The sequence below is a fragment of the Panthera onca genome, chromosome D2, assembly GCF_046562875.1.
Source record: "Panthera onca isolate mPanOnc1 chromosome D2, mPanOnc1 haplotype 2, whole genome shotgun sequence".
Taxonomy (NCBI): domain Eukaryota; kingdom Metazoa; phylum Chordata; class Mammalia; order Carnivora; family Felidae; genus Panthera; species Panthera onca.
This window is the reverse complement of record NC_138349.1, coordinates 57,239,646-57,263,225: the sequence shown is the minus strand read 5'-3', so window position 1 is coordinate 57,263,225 and position 23,580 is coordinate 57,239,646. Positions and strand designations below refer to the sequence as shown.

The 23,580-nt window shown below is 51.8% G+C and overlaps 1 protein-coding gene across 2 annotated transcripts in view; it reads left to right on the top strand.

Moving 5' to 3' along the window:
- The window catches only part of HK1 (hexokinase 1), a 124,210-nt gene that overhangs the window by 98,899 nt on the left and 1,731 nt on the right, over positions 1–23,580 (top strand). For both annotated transcript variants that reach the window (XM_078434322.2, XM_060642552.3), the window contains 10 exons: positions 2,586–2,741; positions 5,188–5,421; positions 7,542–7,846; positions 9,246–9,394; positions 9,713–9,832; positions 11,190–11,285; positions 12,940–13,039; positions 16,039–16,222; positions 18,580–18,735; positions 22,880–23,113. In XM_078434322.2, the coding sequence (XP_078290448.1) occupies positions 2,586–2,741; positions 5,188–5,421; positions 7,542–7,846; positions 9,246–9,394; positions 9,713–9,832; positions 11,190–11,285; positions 12,940–13,039; positions 16,039–16,222; positions 18,580–18,735; positions 22,880–23,113 (1,734 nt within the window). The remainder of the gene's footprint in view (positions 1–2,585; positions 2,742–5,187; positions 5,422–7,541; positions 7,847–9,245; positions 9,395–9,712; positions 9,833–11,189; positions 11,286–12,939; positions 13,040–16,038; positions 16,223–18,579; positions 18,736–22,879; positions 23,114–23,580) is intronic.

The window sequence follows — 23,580 nt, the reverse complement described above, 5'->3', positions numbered from 1 at the left end:
CCTGCCTGTGCCCACCGGCCGGCGGGAAGGCTGTGGCTCCATGGTGTTTGTGGGCACTGAGTGCTAGGAGGTGAATCACGGCTTGCCTGGTTACTTGGCTTCACTTGAGCAGAGCATGTTGAGCATGTTGGTTGAGGAGCCCTGCTGTGTCCGTGAGCCTTTGGCTTGAGCTGAGCGAGGCTCATCAGAGGTGCTTTTTCCTGGTTTTGCTGCTCTGACAGGGGTTCTAGGAAAAGGGGATGATGGGGTCCATGTATGGAAGAGACGTCGTGTAGAAAAGGGAGATCGTTGTGTCTCCAGAGGGCGAAGTGAAAAGCAAGGGGCAGAAGGTGCCAGGAGGCTGATTTTGGCTCATCCTAAGGGCAGGAACCTTTTCTGTTGTCACGCTGCCCAGTGGGGGCAGGCTGCCTCAGGAAGGAGTGAGCTGATGAAGGTAGACAGAGAGACAGGGTTGGGGGTGGGGCTGGGTGGGGCTGCTGGCATGACAGTAATAGCTGACATTAAATGACATCGCCCATGAGAGAGGCAGAACAGCACAGCGGTTAGAGCATAGCCTCTAGTGCTTAACTGGGACGGTGACCATGGGCACGTTTTATAACCTCTCTATGCCTCAGCTTCCTCATCTGTAAAGTGGGGATAGTGATATTGTCTACCTCATAGGGTTTTAGTGAGGATGAAATAAGTTACTACATGGGAAGTGCTTAGTAAAGTGGGATGCATAGCAAGGGCAGACATTCTAGCACTTTGCCCATGTTACCTCCTATCCTCTGCCCAGCGGCCTTAGCGGTAGGCCCTGCCGTTATCCCCATATTCTGGCTGAGGGGATCAAGAAGTAAGTAGCACAGGAAGCGGCCGAGCCGGGATTGAGCCCCGGGCAGTCTGGCTCCTGCCTGCTTCGAGATTCCGGCTCGGGGCTGTGCAGAGGCCGTTCCCACAGGTACCTGGGGCGGCAGCTGGGTAGCCGGGCCTCAGAAAGGCCCGAGTCCTGCCAGGGATCCTCGACACAGCTGTGGCTGGGGCGGTCCTGTCTGGTCCTGTCAGGAGCAGGAACAATGAGAGCGGTGTTTCTCTGCGCCCGCGTCGGGGCGAGGGAGGGCCAGGCGCTCAGGTCCCAGCAACATCCCTGGCTCCCGGGCCTGGCTCTGAACGGAACAGATTGTTTTGCTGTGTCACAGCCAGCTCTGGGTGTGCCAGCTGGCCTCCCTCGGAGGAGAGGCAGGCCACCTGGATGTGGACCTGCCTCTCTGATCTGTCCGGCTCAGGGCTTCCTCCTGGGCCCTGCCCAGCCGGCATTCGGGGCCTGAGTCTGGCTCAGGTGTGGCACGGAGCCCTGGTCCGTGGTAGCCTCTCCTCTGCAGCGTTGGGCTCAAGGTGGCCGCTGCAGTTACAGAGCCCACACCTCGTGCCACCCCTCCCAGGGACACAAGAGAGGCGATTCGCTCTGTGACTGGCCCGTGGCTGTGCGCCGCCCGAGCAGCGGGATGAGCTGATTGGCTTTAAGCTACTCAGAGCCCTCCCCTGGCATTTAGGGTGAGGTCAGTGGGAGAGGAATGGGCACCCCAAAGCAAATGTTTGCTCCTTTTGGCTAGAGAAGGAGAACATGGATGCCAGGGAGGTGGCCGGTGACAGGAGTCCCATGGGAAATGGCTGTGTTTCAGCCCCATCGTCTACTCAGCCTTCCCTCAGAGAAGGCATTTACCTGTTCTGACTGAGCTGGGAAATGGAGAGAATGTTCCCCAGCCACCTCCTTCTCTCAGGGCTTGGAGCCTCCCTAGTGGAGTGATGGAGACGAAAACGCTTTAAAAAGCATAGCAAAGGGGCACCTGGGTGGCTCCGTCGGTTGAGCGTCCGACCTCAGCTCAGGTCATGATCTCACGGTTCATGAGTTTGAGCCCCGCGTCAGGATCTGTGCTGACAGCTCAGAGCCTGGAGCCTGCGTTGGATTCTGTGTCTCCCTCTCTTTCAGCCCCTCCCCTGCTGATAGTGTGTGTCTCTCTCTCTGTGTGTGTCAAAAATAAATAAACATTAAACAAATTTTTTCAATAAAAAATAAAAATAAAAAGTATAGCAAAGGGGCGCCTGGGTGGCTCCGTCGGTTAAGCGTCTGACTCTTGATCTCAGCTCGGGTCTTGATCTCAGAGTCGTGGTTTTGAGCCCCATGTTGGGTTCTGTGCTGGGCGTGGAACGTACTTTAAAAAAGAAAAACAAATAAATAAAAATAAAAAATAAAAGGCAGAGCATAGAGTTTTATAAGAAATGATCATATTCTCATTTCTGTCTGGGGGCCTCCTCGTCATCCCCAGTCTCACCTCCAGGCAGCCTTCCCCGCCTGTCCCTGCTTACCTCCTCTGTCCACCTAGGGATAGGTGTGGGGTCTAGAGGAGTCACCCCTCCCCCACTGCTGTCCCGTCACCATTTAGTCACACGGTTGTGTGTGGTTTTGCCTGCCGGCGGGACCATGAGCTCAGAAGCCCGAGGCGGTGGCTCCCTCTCCCTCCCCTCTGTCTGTCCTATTCCTCACGAGCTGCCCCTGGGGTACCCACGTAGGAAGGACCTGACAGGTGCCATACACTTTTCTCCTGCAGGTTTGAGAAGATGGTGAGTGGCATGTACTTGGGGGAGCTGGTTCGACTGATCCTGGTCAAGATGGCCAAGGAGGGCCTCTTATTTGAAGGACGGATCACCCCGGAGCTGCTCACCAGGGGGAAGTTCAAGACCAGTGATGTGTCAGCCATTGAAAAGTAGGTGCCGCCCCTCAAGGCTTTCTCTTTTCCTTCGCTCCAGCCGCTCCCCATCCCCACCTGCACACACAGGGGAGATTAGAGCCCAGGGAGTAGATGACTCCAGTGGTGAACGAGATGCTCACTGAGCCCGGGGCCTGGGCTTGGAAGCCTCCCTGCAAATAGTAGGACCTTCTGTAGACTGTGTTCTAGGGAACCCTGGGGATCTCAAGATAAGGTATTCCGTGAAGAATCAGGAATTACTAAATCTTCCATTTAGAGATTTATAGTAATCATTAGCATGGTAAAGAGAGCCCAGTTCACTTTGGTTAACTGATAATTTCCCAAACTTCTTTTATGCCTGAAATGCCCTCCCACTGCACCCCTACCCCCAATTCTCTCACCTGTTAACCGCCAGACATGTTCCCTGGCACAAGTTTGGGAAACATCGATTAACAGCTGAGACAGGGCAGATCGACATGGGAGGAAGGAGTCCAGCCAGAAACCTGACTGCTACCTTTCGGCCTCAACTTGAGAAACCCGGGTTTCTCTGCCTTGACTGTTACTTGCGGGCCTTCACCCTGAGAGGGAAGAGGGTAAACTTGATCCCACAGCCGTTTGATGTGGTTGGGCACCTCCAAGTCTGAAGGACTCCTTTCTTGTGGCCGGCCTCCGTGTGCCACCAGGCTCTGTTCCTGGTTCGGAGACATGTAGCCAGGTGAGGCCACCTGCTGAAAGATAGGGCTAGCTTGGTGCTGGAGAAGTCCTTTCATCTCTGTACGAAGCTGTCATTGCCACCGCCCTGCGGTGGTCCTGGAGACTCCGAACGAACCAGTGGCTTCTTAGCTCTGGCTCCTGGGAGGAGATGCCTATGAGCTGTCTGCAGGTAGAGAAGGAGGCTGAGGAGATGGGACGGGGTTTATGTGGACGTACTCCTCTGTCACATCCATGTATGGGCATTTACCTGAGGATCGCTCTCCTTCGGGAACTACCAGGGGAGAGCTGGTGTCAGCGGGGCGCCATGATACTGAGTTCCCAGCCACCTCTCTCCTCCAGCCTCCGGGCTGGCTACTGAGAAGGGAGGGGGCAGGAGGCTCATGGCATGCCCTCAAAGTCATCGACAGAGTCAGGAAATGCCTTCCTTTTGGCCTGCTTCTGGTGTTGGCCCACTGGTTACCACGAAACAAAAGCCCACTTGAACTAGCTCAGGAAAGCGTGTGTATTGTAATAAAGGCTGTCTGAACGAAACCTAAGCATCCTACCAGGGCAGACAGACGTTCAAAGCATTCTCTTTAAAATCGGGAGTAAGAGAGGATCCCCCATTTTTATTTAGCATTGTCTGGAGTCGTAGCCAGTGTTGAAAAAGAAAAAAAAAGAGAGAAAAATTAAAGGCTTAAGAATAAAAAAAACAGGAAGTAAAAGTATCATTATTTGCAGATGTTAATTGTGTGTATGGAACACCAAAAATATCTAGAGGAGTGAATAGAATAATGAGGGGTAAGGGAATCGTCTGGAGAGGAGATGCCAAAGTCAATTATATTTCTATATATTGGCAATAATTAAAATGTTAAATAATCCTTTTATTTTAGAATATTTTTAGACTTACAGAAATATTGCAAAGACGGTGCAGAGTGTTCCCCCATATCGCTGCCTGAGTTTCCCCCATATTAACATCTTACGTTACTATGGTACGTTCAAGTGAACAAAAGATATATACACGTGAATTTAGGCCATCTACACCATGCCGTCTGTAATAGTAAAAAAATTATAAAGTACCTCAGAATGAATCTAACAAAAGATAACAAAACGTGTACGTAGAAAATTAAAACTTGACTGGAAAACCTCAAGGGCGTGTAAGCCTCCCAGGGCAACTCGCAGACCCCAAGTGCCGGCGGTCTCCCTGGGTCTCCTAAGCACTGAGCTCCGGGGTGGGCAGCTACGTCTCGCCTCTCCACCTCTCTCCGTGTGCCCGGCGTGTCATAACCCAGCCTACTACTATTTTTTCTCCTATTACCTGGTATTTCTTACAGAGTAGACTCCTCCTCCTGTTCTCAGGCATTTGATGTCTTAATTCCATACCATACAACTTTTTTTTTCTTTAAATTTTTTTTAATGCTTATTTTTGAGAGAGAGAGAGAGAGAGAGAGAGAGCGGGCACACGCACCAGGTGGGGGTGGGTACAGAGAGAGAGGGAGACACAGAATCTGCAGAGAGAGAGAGTGGGCACGAGTGGGGGAGGGGCAGAGAGAGAGGAAGACACAGAATCCAAAGCAGGCTCCTGGCTCTGTGCTGACAGAGCGGGGCCCAGACTCACGAGCTGTGAGATCGTGACCTGAGCCAACGTCAGACGCTTAACTGACTGAGCCCCCCAGGCGGCCCTCACCTTTCCAGCACTTTTCGAACCTCAGTGCTTTGCACTGCCTGATGTGGTCCTTGACCCACGGTTAATTGGCTTCTGACCTCACAGGAATAAGGAAGGCCTCCACAATGCCAAAGAAATCCTGACCCGCCTGGGAGTGGAGCCATCTGATGACGACTGTATTTCAGTCCAGCACGTGTGTACCATTGTCTCATTTCGCTCTGCCAACCTGGTGGCTGCAACGCTGGGCGCCATCTTGAACCGCCTTCGAGATAACAAGGGCACACCCAGGCTGCGGACCACGGTTGGTGTCGACGGGTCTCTTTACAAGACGCACCCACAGTGAGTCTGCCCTTTGCTGTCATTGGTGCTCAGTGCCCATCTGGGCTAAGGACCTCCTCCAAAGGTCAGACTTTTGCACCCAGTGAAGGTTTTTGGCATACAAGAGTGTATCTAGTTCTGGGCAGAAAGGTCAGAATTGCCCACTTGAGAAGTATCTGGCCCTCAGCCCATTCTCCTGGTGTTGCTTCTGGACTGTCAAGTCTCATTTCATAAGTCTTTTTGGGGATTTCCGTAGCTGCCAGGAGCGCTGGGTGGAACATGTCTGTATCTTAAATCCTCTTGCTTACTCGTATTTCGTCAACAACCTTCATCCTCACTGTAGCTTGGGTCAAGGGTGCAATGCCCACATTCTTGTTTTAGAGGCTCCTGTGAAAGGCCCCCCCCCACCCCTCAGACATGCCTTTTTTAAACCGGCAGCTTGTTGACATTTTGCATCTGAGAGAGGAGAGCCGGAGGGAGCTAGAAGTTGTAAATGGTCCCGGTTGACGATGAGGGGCAGTCACCATGCTGCCTCCTGGTGTAGTGAGCGCCTTAGCTGCAGAAGCCTTTTGTGGTACCAAGAACACGGCTTGCACATTTTTTAAAGGCTAAAGGTGAAATTCTGCGTCTATAATTATAGACTAGCTTTTAACAACAGCTCCCTTTGACGTGAGTTTCGCGCAGGACCTCAGGTACTTTGCCACCATATATACGAAGTGTACATAGAGTGGCCTTGTGACGCCCTCACTCCAGTTCTAGCAGGCGTTGAATAATAAACGTTGACTTAAATGGAAATCATTGTCACGAGGGGGCAGGGTTTGAGCCAGTCAGATGCTATTGTCCGTTAGGTTCGTAATTTTATTCCTTCGTATTTTTAAAGTATTTGTAAAATTTTCGATAATGGAGCTAGCTATCATTTTTGGGGGTGGGCGGGTGGTTTCTCGGCAAATGTATGGACAAGAAAGCTTAGGGATTTGTAACATCACATTAAAAAAAATTTGTTTTTAATCGTGGGAAAATACACAATCTAGAATTTACTGTCTTAACCGCTTTTGAGCGTACAGTTCAGAAGTGTTAAGTACATTCCCACTATTGGACGACCAGCCCCACCAGCCACCCCCAGAACTCGTCACTGACAGGGTCACCTTTTAATTTTTTTTTTTTTTTAACGTTTATTTATTTTTGAGACAGAGAGAGACAGAGCATGAACGGGGGAGAGTTAGAGAGAACGAGGGAGACACAGAATCCGAAACAGGCTCCAGGCTCTGAGCGGTCAGCACAGAGCCCGACGCGAGGCTCGAACTCACGACCGTGAGATCATGACCTGAGCTGAAGTCAGACGCTTAACCGACTGAGCCACCCAGGCGCCCCCAGGGTCACCTTTTAAACGATAATGTTGATTAAATGCGTTTTGTTTTAGGAGTATCGTCTATTTGGTACACAGAAATGTTAGATAGTTCACAAAATGACAAAGAGAGTAGAAGTTACGTTTAGTCCCGCCCTCTGGCATTGATCACTGCTAATATTTGGGGTTCTGGTTTCCCTGTTTCCCTTGGCAGGCAGCCTTCCATCCTGACGACCGACCATAAATTTTACGGAGGCTCTGTGTCTCACTGAGTCCTGTCCTAAAGTCCTCCTCTAGCCAATAGAGAATGTCTAGACCCTTGGGGGCAGAGGGAAAGGGCAGGTGAAAATAAAAAAAAAACAAGAGTGATTATGAGTGATTGTGGAGCCCGTCCCCAGCGCCAGTAACCAGTCTGAGCTGTTGACGAAGTCAGTCAGTGCCTACCCCACCACTGTCTGGAGATAGTGTCAGTCCTCCTGGACTCCAGGGTGAAGTCACAGGCCCAAGGTCACCTGAGGTGGAAGTTGGAGAGCTCACCCTTGTCTCCTGATGCATCTGATTCCCAAACACCGGGCTGATAATGAGAGTCCTCGTTTCTGCGTGTGACTATTTCATTTTTCCTTCTTACTCCTCTGCATTTGCCAGAGCTTTTCTACAGTGCATGTGTATGACTTGGGGATGAGCAATTCAGTTCTAGAAAACGGAATTAAGGTGTGGGAAAGGAAGGGGAAGCAGAGGTCCCTGACAGATGGCGCAGTCTAACTGTTGTGGCACGCCCCCCTCCCTCCCCCCCCAGGTATTCACGACGTTTCCACAAGACTCTGAGGCGCTTGGTGCCCGACTCCGATGTGCGCTTCCTCCTCTCGGAGAGCGGCAGCGGCAAGGGGGCCGCCATGGTCACCGCGGTGGCCTACCGCCTGGCCGAGCAGCACCGGCAGATCGAGGAGACCCTGGCCCACTTCCGCCTCACCAAGGATATGCTGCTGGAGGTGAAGAAGAGAATGCGGGCCGAGATGGACATGGGCCTGAGGAAACAGACGCACGAAAAGGCCGTAGTCAAGATGCTGCCCTCCTTCGTCCGGAGCACTCCAGACGGGACCGGTGAGGGCCTCTTCTGGGGACCAGCATACCCCTCCTGCTTCTCCTACCAGCGACCGAGTGGGGCGGAGGGAGGTTGGCCTCTCCAGTGGTTGTGTTTATTTTGGCAAGAGCTGGAAAACTCACTCAGAGACTCTGTTTTCCATTTTTACCACCGACTTGCCCCGTGTGTGACTCAGGGCAGTTGACTCTCCCTGGATCTGGCCTCCCAGGCAGGCACCATCTCGAAAACCACAGTCCGGCTCACAATTAGAAAGTGTTCTTTAAAGAACAAAACCGGGCCTCTCCCACAGCACCGAGATTGCTGTGGGTTCTCTCGCACACAGGTTAAGCTGCGGAAGGAAAGGTACCCGGTGCACCCTTCCTAAGTCCTGACACGGTGTGCTGGGGGCAGACAGAGGCCTGGGGCTTTGCACACCCAGGCAGGTTGGAGAACAGAATCTAACCCTTGACGCGACCTTGCCGGTCCTGAGTTGGGGCTGAGCCCTGTGGAGACTCTGAGGGGCTTCTCGGGTGCGTCCTGGAAATAATGAGTATCTGTGATAGGAATTAGGTCCTACGTATAAGTTCCTTGTTATGGCATTATAGTATTGCTTTATAAACCACCCTCAAACCTAGAGGCTTAAAATACCAACCACCGATTGTTGCTCCTCTGGGCCAGGCTCAGCTGGTCTCTGCTGGACTCATTCATGAGTCTGTAGTCGCTGGTGGGTCAGCTCAGAGGCCTCCCTCCCGCGTCCGACCGTTGGCAGTCAGCTGGAGCGCAGCCGTACCTGGCCACGTGTCTCATCCTCCGGCAGGCCACCGGGCTTGTTCGAGTGGTAGCAGCAGGGGCTGTGAAGGAGAGGACCGACTTCAAAGCCTCTTGGAGGCCGAGGCTGGGACTGGCTCAGTTTCGCCTCTGCCACACTCTGTCGGCCAAAGCCAGTCATAAGGCTGGGCCAGAGCCCAGGGGAGCAGAAATAGACTCCCATCTTTTGATGGGAAGGGCTGCAAAGTCACTTTGCAGAGGAAAAGCCCAGGGAAGAGAATGACTGTGCACATTTTTGCAAACCCTCTACACACCGATGTAAATTGCTAGTTTTTGTACGAGCTTTCCTCAAATCGCGTCATCGTTGCCAAGCTTTTCAGTAACCCTGGAGAAATCTGTTTGTTTATTGTGACAGGTGGTTCATCCATGGGTCTCTCGTCCTTCTAGCGCGGCTCCAAGGTTGTGGTGGGCAGTGAGTTAGTGCCCGCCCCTCCCTGAGCCTGAGCGATGTGCCAGAGGGAGGATTTACAGCTTCTCCCCCGTGTTTAATATAGCCCTCCCCCCGCCCCGAAAGTCTCGAGTCTTTGGGTTACTGGCTGCCAAGAGGCACTTAGCTGTTTTTGATGTTCTTTATGTTCTTGGCCTTAATAGAGCATGGTGACTTCTTGGCCCTTGATCTTGGAGGAACGAATTTCCGTGTCTTACTGGTGAAAATCCGCAGTGGGAAAAAGAGAACGGTGGAAATGCACAACAAGATCTACGCCATTCCCATTGAAATCATGCAGGGCACTGGGGAAGAGGTGAGACAGTTTTGCTTTTCTACCACAGTGGCACCCGCATGTCACCCGGCCAGTGGCATTGGCGGTCCCCAGAACCTGCCACATGGCTCGTGCAGCTCTACAGTTGTAGCCTGGTAGCCTGGAAGCATCAGGCACTTTCGGCAACGCTGGGCTTATGCTGTTCAGGGGACTGCGAAGTTCCCAGAGGGGTACTTGCTCTGCATGTGTCGGGAGGGTGTGTGTGTGCGTGTGTGTGTATGTGTGCAAACGTGCACTTGTACGTGTGCACTGAAAGCGTGAAACCAGAGAGCTCGGGTAATCCCTTCTTTTCTTCTAAAGCTGTTTGACCACATCGTCTCCTGCATCTCCGACTTCCTGGACTACATGGGGATCAAAGGCCCCAGAATGCCTCTCGGCTTCACGTTCTCATTCCCCTGCAAGCAGACGAGCTTGGATGCGGTAAGTCTCTTCCCTGTAGGAGCAGGGAGGCGCTGACCACCCTGTAGCCAGTGTGGGCTGGCTCTTGAGGCTTTCTCCAGGCTCACTGTCCCCTCGATGTTGGGAACGGCTCACATGTCACAGCGGGTTGGCCCAGGCTTTACGTCACGCCCTCTAGTTCATCTTGAGACTCTACTCATCTTTTATCATGTGGAGCGAGCCCCTGCTCTTGTGAAAGCCTCCTGGTCCTCCAGGCAAAAGTGCCTCGCCCTCCTCAGTGTTCCCTCTTCCTTTGAATGTTGGCTCGATGATAGTACTTTTCTCATAATTATTACGGATTGCGTCTTTCTTTTCTGCTGTGTCGGGTGCTCCTTGAGCAAGGACCCCCGTGCCCTGGCACAGAGTTCTATCGGAGGAAATACTTAATAAATGTTTGTTCAATAAACCGGATGAAACAGGGTCCGGGGTCAGGGCTTGAGTACCTGCTGAGTACTTACTAAACGCTGGGTACAGAACAGAAGGTGACAGTTCCCATCCTCAGGGGGCCAACAGTCTAATGGAACCCCAGCCTTCCACCTGCCTCTTAGCACTGGGCTGGGTGGGGAGGGGGGTACCTGTTGCAGAGGGAACTGAGTGTGCAGTCACAGAGGAGGACTCAGCCAGTCCTGCTGGAGGAGCCTCCTAGAGTCACAGGTGCGGGTATGGCCAGGGAGGAGGCCCTAGAGGGAGCATCAGATCACACAGAGCCTTAGGCCAGGGTTTACAGCCTACGATTGGCGATTGGCAACACGAGGGAAGCCAGGGAGGGCCACCTGCCTCTGGAAGCCAGTTAATCAAGTCCCTGTGCTGACTTGGGGCTTTTTCCTCTTGAGCTCGTTTAGATCTCAGCAGTTAGATCCATATAAACTTGTGCTTTGCAGCTTTTAAAGGTCTGATGTTTTTTTAAGGAATTTTCACTTCCACCGTCACCCGTATTCATCGTACTGAGCACACACCCAGCAGAAGTATAGCTTCATTCAAACCTGAAGTTTACTTTAGGCAGTAACAGGGTCACTGAAAATTTGCATTTCTCCGTTTATGTTGTCGGCAAACTGTTCTTTAAGGGAACTAGTTGGTTATACCAGAGGCTGCACCGTTATCCTTCTATGCCTCAGTTTCTCCATCTGTGAAATGAGGATTATAAACCAGACCGCTGTGGGGATGGTTAGGAGAGGGAGGGCCTGTGGAGGACTGCCTATGTTTTACTGCTTTGTGCCTCAGATGTCCTAGCATAGTGTCGCTATACTCAGGAGATACTTGGGAGGGAGGGAGTGAAATTTTATATCCTACACAGACGGGCTAATTACACAGGATTCTCCTGGTGCCTCTCCTGTTTCAGGGAATCTTGATCACCTGGACGAAGGGTTTTAAGGCAACCGACTGCGTGGGGCACGATGTAGCAACCTTACTAAGGGATGCGATCAAAAGGAGAGAGGTAACTATTAAAAGGATGTTTAAAAAAAAATCTTCACTGTTTTTTGGGGGTTATAAAAATTGTACTTGCTTGTCGTAAAGAATTCAAACAATGCAGAAGCGTGTGACCTGGGTTAGAAATTCCCCACACTGTCAGCAGTAAAGCGGAGGTGAACGGTTTTGTGCTGTTGAAGGGTAGTCCAAGAAAGGTGAAATCACGATCCTCCTACAGCTTGGAAAAGAGAAAAGCAGCTGGGCCCAGCCTGGTGCGGTCAGTCAGCCTTGGCGCCCTCCTGTTGGACACGAGGTTTCACTCCACGACTGTGACGGAATTACACAAGAATAAGACGAGTCTATACCCATGTCAGAACTCCGCACACACCCAGAATCGCCCTGCTTCCAGACAGCATCCAATCCAGAGCCAGCCCCACTCTGAACCCTCCCTAAAGCCCCCAACCTGGGCTTGAGTCCTGTCCGCCGTGAATGCTTTCTAGCTCGTTCTGAGATGCTCCACGAGATGTGCCGCCCGTGTTGCAAGCAGTTGATGTACCCAGCTTTGTTTGCCTGTAGGCGTCTGCTCTTTGGCTGGAGGACATTGGCAAAACAAAATGAAGAATTCTAGAGATGAACTCGTTAATGAAGGGATTAGTCAAATAACTAACTTTAAATTTTTTTTTTTAATGTTTATTTTTTGAGAGAGAGAGAAAGAGAGCACGAGTGGGGGAGGGGCAGAGAGAGAGGGAGACGCAGAATCCGAAAAGCGGGCTCCAGGCTCTGAGACATCAAGCACAGAGCCAGACGCTCCAAGTCACAAACCGCGAGATCATGACCTGAGCTAAAGTCGGACGCTTAACCGACTGAGCCACACGGGCGCCCCCTGGCTTGCTTACTTTAGTTCAAAAGAGCAGACAAATGACCAGGTGGTGGGGAAGGCTGGCGTGAATGGCTTTTTGAAAGAGGGATTGGTCACACCTGGCAGAATATGCTAGACAGCCTATATCCCTTTGGAGAGAAACCTGATGGCCTACTTGGGCCCATTTCACAGCCCCGAATGTTGGCATTCTTCCAGTTTACTTTCTGTGTGTATGTCACCACACACACATTTTGTAATGGGAATCCTGCTGTATATACAACCTGCGTATTTCCTCTGATAGGAAACAGGCATCTTTTCCTGTCACTACCTAGAGACCAACCCCATTCTTTTCCTTGGCCGCACAGGATGCCGGTGTTTGCTAGAACCCGTGTTTCATGTCGCCCCTTTCGATTCTGTATTTAGATGGTTTCTCTTTTGGGCCCGTGTAAGTCATGCGGTACCTTTGGGTACCAGCATGGCTCTATCTGAAGGACAGATTCTGAGAAATGGATTTGGTGTTTCTGTTTTGCCTTCTGAAAGACTGTCACACTCTACACTCCTAGGACAGAGAGAGCTATTTGGCCACCGTCGCTTGGCTTTTCTCCACACGGCAGTTCCCTCCAGGCTGCCTCGCCAGTACTCAGCATCGTCTGTGAAATGGGGAGAATACTTTCTTTAGATCTCAGATTTCAGATACAGCACTAATAGTTGGTGTTTAGTCAACATTTAATTAGCTTTTTAAAGGCTGGTAAGGAAACTATTCTGGAGGATGCATCAGGCAGCGCTGTCCCTCCCCTAAAGCTGTGTCCTTTTCTTTCCGAAGGAATTTGACCTGGACGTGGTGGCTGTGGTCAATGACACGGTGGGCACCATGATGACCTGTGCTTATGAAGAGCCTACCTGCGAGGTTGGACTCATCGTAGGTGGGTGTCCCAGAAAGTCTGTCTCTGGGGCAGGGACGGCTGGGTTTTCCTGTTCTGTGGGACCTTGAGCCAGCAGCTCAGTCCCTGCGTGGGACACTATCTGTCACTGTTGTCTCCGTGCCACCTTCAGAGTTTGGACCAATGTCACAGAGCTCTCCAGGGGACTTTCTGCTCCCCAACACTCACCCCAAGGCTATGACCAGACTCAGCTCAGAAACGGAGCTCTCCGGGAACGAGGCTCTGAATGGCTCACATGGCTTGGGTGGACAGGGTGGGAACACCGGGGCTGGCCTGGCCATCAGAATGCCAGGCGTGTACAGAGGGCCAGCAGGTGGGTGCTGTGGGGTCGAGGCCCGCCATTGGGAAGGCAGCAGAGCCCTCCTTCTCCCCGGACTGTGGGAAAGGGCCAGAGAGGAGCCTCGGGCACCATTTTGCTTTTGGCAGCCACTGTTTGTGAGCAATGCCAGCCACTTCAGTGGGCGGCAGAGAGGGTGCTGTTCCTTATAGTCCAAACACGTCAGGGGCCTGGGCTTGAGAGCACATCGTTCCTGAAGCATGTTGGTTTGCGCTGCGAGAGAGAAGACCAGTTGTCCACTTGAGCCTGCTCCTGGCATCAGGATGCTGGAAGGCCCTGCTTCTTGGCCAACTGATGCGGGCCCCACCCCGACAAGGAGGGGTGGCAGGCAGCCCCGTGGTGCGGACTGGGTGCCAAGTGTCTGGGAGATTGGGATAAGGCCCCCACAGGCTGCCTTCCTGGTGCCCGAAGACCTTTTCGTTTGTGAAGCCATTTTCGGCTCCAGAGGAAATTCAGAAAACCAGGGAGGAGCTGCAGGTGGAAGGTTGTGGGGGCCCGGCTCCGGAACTCTGTTGCTTCTTCCTTTCTTTCGCAGACCTCTCTCTGCCCACGCAGCCCTGCTCTTCTGCTTACAAATGGGCTTAGGTGTGCCTTGTAAATCCAGAGTGACACAGCACATTCCCACTGTCCGGCCGGGCCTGGCCTTCCTGCCCCGTTCAGGGCTGCCGATTAGCCGTTTCCGGCACCAGAGCGAGCTGGTGGAGGTTCTCCACGGCTCCAGCTGCATTCATTCACACCTGCTTTTTTCTCTCGTCATCCATCGATGTCTTCCGACACCCGCTGGCGAGAAGTATGATTTATGTGTTTTGGCTTTCTGTGCACCCCTTGCCATTTCTGGGGCTTCTCTTCTCTGTTTCCTACTTTGCGGTGAAGGGGCACAGAGAAAACAAAACCCAAGAATAATCCAGTTACCCAGGGAGAAGCATCTGCGAATTCTACTCGTTTCTTTAAAGGGGAATGAAAACAATCAAAGCCCTTTTGATCTAGCCAGTGGGAATGGCCTTGCGTCCCCCAAGGGTGTCGAAGGGTCCGTCTGCATCCCACCTAGGATGGGTTGGTGGCACTCTGGTGGCACTTGTGACGGAAAGCGTGGACCTCGGGCCAGCAGCAGCAGCAGCAGCAGAGTCGCCTGTGGGCGGGGCTTGTTAGAAATGCAGAGTCTCAGGCCCCACCTTCTGAATCAGAATCTGCATCTTAACAGGCTCCCCAGGTGATCAGAGGTGCATATGAAAGTGTCTGTGGGAAGTATTCCTTGGTTAGTTGGTTGGTTTTAAAATTTCTAGTGCGGGCGGGGTGTACCTGGGTGGCTCAGTGACTTTGGCTCAGGTCATGATGTCAGGGTTCATGAGTTCGAGCCCTGCGTCGTGCTGTATGCTGACAGCTCAGAGCCTGGAACCTGCTTCGGATTCTGTGTTTCCCTTTCTCTGCCCTTCCCCCGCTCGCACTCTGCCTCTCTCTCTCTCTTTGAAAAATAAATAAAAACATTAAAAAATAAAGTAAATAAAATTAAAATTTCTAGTCCGTTCACTGAGACAAGGCCAATGACCACAGGCTTGGATGTCATGGCACTTGAAATTGCTGTGAAAATTTTAAGGAATTTTTAAAAAATGCTTAATTTTGAATGAGAGAGAGAGAGCGTGAACAGGGGTGGGGCGAGAGAGAGGGACACAGAATCTGGAGCAGGTTCCAGGCACTGAGCTGTTAGCACAGAGCCCGATGTGGGGCTCGAACCCACAAACTGCGAGATCATGACCTGAGCTAAAGTCGGACGCTTAACTGACTGAGCCACCCGGGCGCCCCTGCTGTGAAAATTTTAGAAGTCTTCCTCTCTGTTTCTACACTTAATTCCTCATGGGCGAGACCCGCAAACCCTTTGTGGTGTCACCCCGGTCTTTGCGGGGCCACAGCCTCAGTATCCCTGTTGTGGGGAGTTCAGGGATGGAGACCAGAGGCTCAGAGCCTCTGGAAACTGTATGTCAGTCAGATCGTGTGCATGCAGAGTGTGTGCATCTGAAGAAGTGTTCCTTTTCTCAGAAGAACCCTCTGATTTTCAAAGAGGGCCGTGACACTGAAATGGTGTCACCTTTAGAAAGGTGCCACTGACATGCTGAGGACGCTGGCCTTCCCTGAACCAACCGTGGGCTTCATTCTGGTACGCATGGGAGGGTGGACTGGGCAGGCATAGCCCGTGACCATGGTTGATCCGTAAAGGTAAGCAGACTTCCATGGGTGATAGTAGACAACCTCCGGTGTAATATTTTACGTACATGCATGTGTGTACACAGTTGTGTGTGTGGAGAGGAGAGAGAAGGCAATGTCCCTCCAACCTGAATATTGCCTAAACTTTTGCCGTTGAAGACACAGGGCCCTGTTGGAACACCGTCTTCCATTAAGGTATATATGGCCCTGCCTGGGCAGGTAAACACACGAGGCTCTTGATGTTGACATCTAATCGGATGCTCTCTGACTCTCCTTTTGTATTTTGAGGTTTTCCTGAAAAACCTGAGGAAAGCGAAGGTGTGGCTTTATTCGTCTCAAAAATGTATCCCATACCTGGGGAGCCCCAGGCCCCAGAGCCTCCCCGCCTCCCCGCCTCCCCGGGCACGGTGGCACAGCCATTCATCCCCCTCCTTGTGTGTTGCAGGGACCGGCAGCAACGCCTGCTACATGGAAGAAATGAAGAATGTCGAGATGCTGGAGGGGGACGAGGGGCGAATGTGCATCAACATGGAGTGGGGTGCCTTTGGGGACAACGGGTGTCTCGATGACATCAGAACTCTCTATGACAGACTGGTGGATGAATATTCTCTAAACGCTGGAAAACAAAGGTAATGGTGCTTGGTAGAGGAAGAAGGGACGGTGAGGGCATGAGGCTGCATTCGGTCTGTTAACAGTGGAAGAAGTTTCTAGTAGGAGAGGAGTCTGGGACAGAGGCATGGAGACTAGTCCCTCAGATTCCCTCCTGACCTTTGCTTTTGGTTCAAGGAGAGCAGAGAACCAGGAGGACGGGCCGCCGCCTTGATACGAGTGGGCCCAGGTTGACGTCCTGGTGTCGTGCCGCCTCTGCCCGAGTACGCTCAGAGGACGAGGTGGCAGCGGCCACACCACTTCCCTCAGCGATCATGTTCATCCTGGAACATTCTGGCCTTCCCGTTGCTCTGTGTTTCTTCCCCAGCAGACTAATAGAAACCTCTTGGTCAGCAGGGTTTTGTTTTATTTAGTGGAAGTAAAACACACTTGACCTGCAGTTGTCAAAGGTCAAGGTAAATTAGGATGTGGCCAGTGGGGGTGAGGGGCTTCGGCTCTGTTCATCCTCCCCCAGCCTCCTGCATTGCCTCGTGGCTGTTTGGAGCTTGGGTCCCAGAGACTGTCCCTGAGATGGCAGTGTCTGTCCTCCCTGCGTAGACACAGATGACTCCTTATCTCAGGCTCCCAGGACTCAGGCCATCCTCTGCCGTCACCAGGATTGACTTGGTCCGAGCCGTGTCCCCAGGAGCAGACAGAAGGAATGGTGGGGGGGGGGGGGAGGGAGGGGGCAGCACCTCCCAAATAGGAGCTGTTCTCCAGCTACCCTCAAGATTCTTGCTTTTTCCAAATACCACCTGTGCTGTTATTTACTTAATGTTTTTCTTTCAGTCAGCTTATATTTTTAATGTAAGTTTAACCAGAGAAAGAAGGGAACACGAGCGTTATCATAGATGATAATCATAAAGTGAATCCAGGGAAGGTCAGCATCATTCGAGTCTAGCTCCCGTTTCCTACCAAAGAGTCTAAACGAAGACCCCCCCTTTGGTAGCTGGGAAGTAGCAGGTGATGGAAGGGGTTAAAGCCTCATCAGCCTGTACTGAGATGGCATTCTGGATGGCGTGAGAAGGGCTGGATGGAAATTGATCATAATAGTGCAATCATGTTTTTTCTGCGAACCACCTGAAATCTTTTGGAGGCCCCAGTGGACTCTTCCCAGTCTGGGGACACTGGGACTGGGCATGTGCCATGGAAGCATTTAAATCCCTTGTCATTTCGGGGCACCTGGGTGGCTCAGTTGGTGAAGCGTCTGACTCTTGATTTCACCTCAGGTCATGATCTCACGGTTCATGAGTTTGAGCCCCGCTTTGGGCACTACGTGTCAGCACGGAGCCTGCTTGGGATTCTCTCTCCCTCTCTCTCTGCCCACCCCAAAGTCAATAAATAAACATTAAATCCCTTGTCATTTCTGAGGCTCTTGAGCATGGCGAGAGCTGGAGTTAAAAGCCCCGGGAACAGGTTGCCCTCAGGAGTACGGTAGCTGTTTGAGCCCTCCAGCCCGTGTGTGGCTTCATCCCTGTGCTGGGGGCTTGACTGGTACTCTGGGCTTTTTCAAAACCTTCCAAAAATCTAGTAGGAATTTTCCCTTCATTGTCTTCTTGTCCCTTTAAGACTCAGACCAGTTGGTTGCTTATTCTGCAGATATTTATTGAGCACTCGACTGAGAGCGTAGCACTGGGCTGTGCTAGGCCCTGGGCCTCAAGGTTGAGCAGGACACATGTGCCAGCCTCTCCAGGCTTTCACTGCAGACCATGAGTGCAGTGTGCCCGTGTACCTTGTGAAGAAGGGAGGGTGTACAGAAGTGGAAGCCTGAGAGAGGCAGATAGAACCCGGTGGGGGGAGGAGGACAGGCCTCGGGGAGGAGAGTTTTGAGCCGACAGCTGGAGCGGGTTCTGCCAGGCAAAGGTAGGAGGGCAGGCGAGGAGGGAGACCGTCCAGCAGCTAGATGCGAATGCTGGTGGTTTCGTTTCTTTAAAAAAAAAATTTGCTTTTATGTTTATTTTTTTTGAGACAGAAACAGCATGAGTGGGGGAGGGGCAGAGAGAGAGACAGAGAGACACAGAATCCGAAGCAGGCTCCAGGCCCTGAGCTGTCAGCACAGAGCCCGACATGGGGCTCGAACCCACCAACTGTGAGATCATCACCGGAGCCGAAGTCAGACGCTCAACTGACTGAGCCACCCAGGCGCCCCTGGTGGTTTCGTTTCTGATCCTGGGGAGGGTTGAGGATCTCTCAGCGCTTCCTGGCCTCTCTCTGCCTCTGCTGAGGAGCACAGGGCCTGGTGCACAGGCTGGTGATGCCCCCCAAGGGCAGGAAAATGCCCGGGGCTACTGGGAGACCAAAGGCTTCACAGGGACATCCGCTTCGGCTCCTGTTTCAGGTTTGAGAAGATGATCAGTGGTATGTACCTGGGTGAGATCGTCCGCAACATCTTGATCGACTTCACCAAGAAGGGGTTCCTCTTCCGAGGGCAGATCTCTGAGCCGCTGAAGACTCGCGGCATTTTTCAGACCAAATATCTCTCCCAGATTGAGAGGTGAGTGATGAGGGGCTTCCCCGCAGGCCTGCTAGAGGTCTGTGTGGCATGGAGGTACCTCAGGGGACATTTTGTCACTTGTGAGGGGGTCCCCCCCTCGCCCCGCTCCGGAGTAGTAGCCCCTGAGCAGCTACATATTGAAATCATAAAGTTTTATTATCTATGATTTTCCTTTTAATTCATTCTTTATGTGGGAGGGAGCTTTATATATATGTCTGAGGTCATGTGTCTGAGGTTGTACAGACTCCATTTCAGGACAGTAAAGGTGCATTCTAGAGCCCGTGCTGAAGGGCACGGGGTCCAGTAGAGCCAGGAACCAGGGCTCTAGTCCCACCGCATTCATCTGAAAGGCAGCCTGGGATCGCACAGTTTGGTCCCCCAGTAGGCACGGCCCCCACCAAGTTGCTCTGCCTTCCTCCCGTTTTCTCGTGTGCAGTGATCGCTCTGTCCCTGCCTTTGCCCTCTCCCGTGGTGAGCCGTGAGACAGGGTGCGGGGTGCTCTGCAAAGGTGGTTATGCCAGAGCCACCTTATTTGTAGAATGGCCACAAAAGCGACATTAACGTTGGCTGCGCTGGAGCCTGCTCCTTGCTTTCCCCCGCGCCTGCATCTGTAACCGGCACGTCAAACTCACTGGCCACCAGAACCAAAGCGGTGAAGCGCTAGCAGCAGACAGAAGGCCCCGGAACCTGGATGCCGGCGGGTTGCAGCGCACCGATTGGCGGCATTTCACAGCAGTGGGGGAGGGAGAGGCAGCAGCCGGTGCCGTGTGCTCATTACAGATGGGGAAACCGTTCTCACCTCTCTCTCATTCCGAGCGCAGCCAAGAGCTAAGTGGGGAAGATAAGAGTCTAGAAGAACCAGAACAATATCTCTGTGAATACTTTTGTTAACATTTTTTACTGTATTTTATTTTTTAAAAGATACTTATTTATTTTGAGAGAGAGAGAGCACGAGAGCACGGGGGAGGGGCAGAGAGACAGGGAAAGAGAGAGAATCCCAAGCAGGCTCCGTGCTGTCAGCGCCGAGCCCGATGGGCTGCATCTCCCCACCGTGAGATCACAACCTGAGCCGAAATCAAGAGCCAGATGCTCAACCGACTGAGCCACCCAGGCGCCCCTTGTTACTATTTTTTAATTGTAAAATATACATAACATGCAATTAACCATTGCAACCATTTCGAAGAGCACAGTGCAGTGGCATTAAGTTCCTTTACAGTGTTGTGCAACCACCCCTGTCCATCCCCAGAACCTTCTCATCACCCTGAACTGAAACTCCCTACCCATGAAACAGTAACTCCCCATTCGTCCCGCCCCCAGCCCCCGGCACTCACCCTTCTACTTTGTGTCTCTGAATCTGACTGCTCTAGGTCCCTCATGAAAGTGGAATCCTACAGTGTTTGTCTTCTTGGGACTGGCTTATTTTACTTAGCATAACGTCCTCAAGGTTCATTCATGTGGTAGCCCGTGTCAGAATTTCTTTCCTTTTTTAAGGATAAAAATACTCTATTGTACATTTAGACCACATTTTGTTTATCCGTTCATCTGCCCGCGGACGCTTGGACTTTTGGCTGTTGTGAGCAACATTTCATGTAATAATTTTATTTTTAACTCTTGAGGAACCACCATACTGTTTTCCAGTTTCCAGTTGCTGTGCCATTTTACATTCCCACCCACGGTACACACAAGGGTTCCACTTTCTCCACGTCCTTGTCAACACTTGTTATTTTTTTCCGTTTTTTAAATTATAGCCATCCTAATGGGTAGGAAGTGGTGGGGAAGGTCTTTTGAAGAATAGTATCAACATGAATGATACTAGAATTTAAAAAAGAATAATAGCAAAGAAAGAAATTGTAAAGAAAAAATTGCAGAATTTAGCTACATAGCTTCTGTAAGTTAAAAAAAAAAATTGGGGGCACCTGGGTGGTTCAGTCAATTAAGCATCTGACTTCAGCTCAGGTCATGATCTCACAGTTTGTGAGCCCAAGGCCCACTTCGGGCTCCTTGCTGACGGTGTGGAGACTGCGTGGGATTCTCTCTCTCTCCCTCTCTCTCTGCTCTTTGCTCACTTGCACCCCCCCTCTCTCTCCAAAAAAAGAGAAAAATGGCAACCAAACTTAAAAGGCAAAGAGCAAACTAAGGAACCCATTTGCACCATGAATGACAAGATGCAGAGTGGGGGCATGGTCGGGGGAGCTTCGGCAGAACTGGTCTTGAGACCCGCTGTGTTGCACTGGCTATATGTGCTTTGAGTGAGTTACTCAGTTTCACCCAGCCTCAGTTGCCTCATCTTTAAATTTTTTTAATGTTTATTTTTGATAGGGAGAGAGACAGAGAGAGAGAGAGAGAGAGAGAGAGAGAGACAAAGCATGAGTGGGGGAGGGGCAGAGAGAGAGGGAGACACAGAATCTGAAGCAGGCTCCAGGCTCTAGGCTGTCAGCACAGAGCCCAATGTGGGGCTCGAACTCACAAACCGCGAGATCATGATCTGAGCCAAAGTCGGACGCCCAGCTGACTGAGCCACCCAGGCGCCCCTCCTCATATTTAAAATAGGAATAACGCTACATGTGTCAGTGGGTTGTTAAGAGAAAACGAGGTGATGTATGTAAAGCATTTGTCGTGTGCTACGTCCTCAAAAAAGGCTGGCTGCTCTTACCACCCTTGTTGGTCACTGTCATCTCTTTCAATTTAATAATAACAAGACAAATATCCCAACTATCCTTGACCTAACAGGTAGTTCATGTGGCCAAGAAACGCATTTTTAAAAAACGGTCATTCTTTCTAAATTATTTTTTTTAATGTTTATTTATTTTTGAGACAGAGAGAGACAGAGCATGAACAGGGGAGGGTCAGAGAGAGGGAGACACGGGATCTGAAACAGGCTCCAGGCTCTGGCGGTTATCACAGAGCCCGACGCAGGGCTCGAACCCACGGACCTCGAGATCATGACCTGGGCCGAAGTCGGACGCTCAACCGACTGAGCCACCCAGGCGCCCCAAGTCATTCTTTCTAATAGAAGAGCTCAGATCAAACTACAGTATCATGCCATTACCACCTTTTTAAAAACTTATTTATTTATAGTAATCTCTACACCCACCACGGGGCTCAAATTCACAACCCAGAGATCAAGAGTCACGTGCTCTTCCGACTCAGCCAGCCAGGCGCCCCCATTACCATGTTTTTAAAAATGATCCCTTCCAGTGGGGACAAGTACAGCCAAAACTCAGCTGGAGGGAGAGAAAAAAAAGAAATTGATGCAACCTCCTGAAAGGCACTTGGCAATATGTGTCAAAATCCCTTTGACCCAAAAACGTGTCCTAAGGGAGAAATCAGAGTTGCACACAAAGATTTGTAAATGGGAAACTTTGTCTGAGTGTTACTCCACGATAGCAGAGAATTGCAAACACGTCAAGTTTCTCTAACCTGACTAAATAAATGAGGGTGAGTCCCCAGAGTGGAAGGCCACGGCACTGTTTCCAGTCCTGTTCGCAGATAAGGATGTGGGAAGTTGCTCACATGTGTGAAGTAGGAAAAAAGTCGGCAAGAAAATCACATATAAAAGATAAGCCCATTTTGCATATTGTAAGAACAAAGATAGTGATATTTAGGAAAAGTAGATTGGGGGCACCTGGGTGGCTCGGTCGGTTAAGCGTCTGACTTCGGCTCAGGTCATGATCTCCCGGTCTGTGAGTTCAAGCCCCGCATCGGGCTCTGTGCTGACAGCTCCGGAGCCTGGAGCCTGCTTCCCGTTCTGTGTCTCCCTCTCTCTCTGCACCCCTGCCCCCCCCCCCCCAACGACTCGCACTCTGTGTCTGTCTCTCTCAAAAGTAAATAAACATTAAAAAAAAAAAAGTAGATCGGAAGGAAGGAAATACGTTCAAATGTTAATAGAATTGCCCCTGGTGTGGTGGATAGTTTTAATTTTCCAAGTTTTATTTTTCTCTATTTGCCAAATATTCTACAGTTTCACGTGTGACACTTTTGTTATTTAAAAATAAACAAATAAAAGTTATTTTGGAGGAAGAAAGCCCCCACGACCCTATTCGTGGTAAGCACAGTGACTCGGGGCCGGTCCTCTGGAGTGGGCTCCCCGGCTGCTCTGGGGGGTCCCGCTTCATCCAGCCCCCCTGGCTTTTGTCCACCACAGTGACCGATTAGCACTGCTCCAGGTCCGGGCCATCCTCCAGCAGCTGGGCCTGAATAGCACCTGTGACGACAGTATCCTCGTCAAGACCGTGTGCGGGGTGGTGTCCAAACGGGCCGCGCAGCTGTGCGGTGCGGGCATGGCCGCCGTGGTGGACAAGATCCGCGAGAACAGAGGGCTGGACCATCTCAGTGTGACTGTGGGGGTGGATGGAACACTCTACAAGCTTCATCCACAGTGAGTGGGGCTTCCTTCCGGTTGGGTGGGCAGAGGTTCCTGGGCTGGTGAGTGGTCCCGATGGTTGTGGGACACCGGGATGTGAGTGAGTCCCATCGGGAAAGTTCCTCGCCAGGACACGGCCGGCCTGAGGGCTGTGCATCCAGGGACCCGGCTTTGTCTGGGGCCAGGTAACGAGCTGCTCTGAAGTTTAACCGAGATCCTTGGAGAGGAGTGGCTTCGCTCGGTCTGTCGCCAGCGGCATGGCATATCCCTCTTCCCACTCCTCCTGGGCCCCTCCTCAGTCAGGCAGAGTGTGAGGTAAGGGTCGGGGTGGGCTCACCCCCCTCAGCCTGGGTAGCCGCCGCCTGGCCAGGAGGCCGTGTTTGGGAAGTGGGGAGAGGGTGTGAAGGACAGAGGGAGGAGGGCCCACTGTCACGGTCCCCTGCCCGATCAGCTTCTCGAGAGGCTTGGAAGGGGTTCGTGTC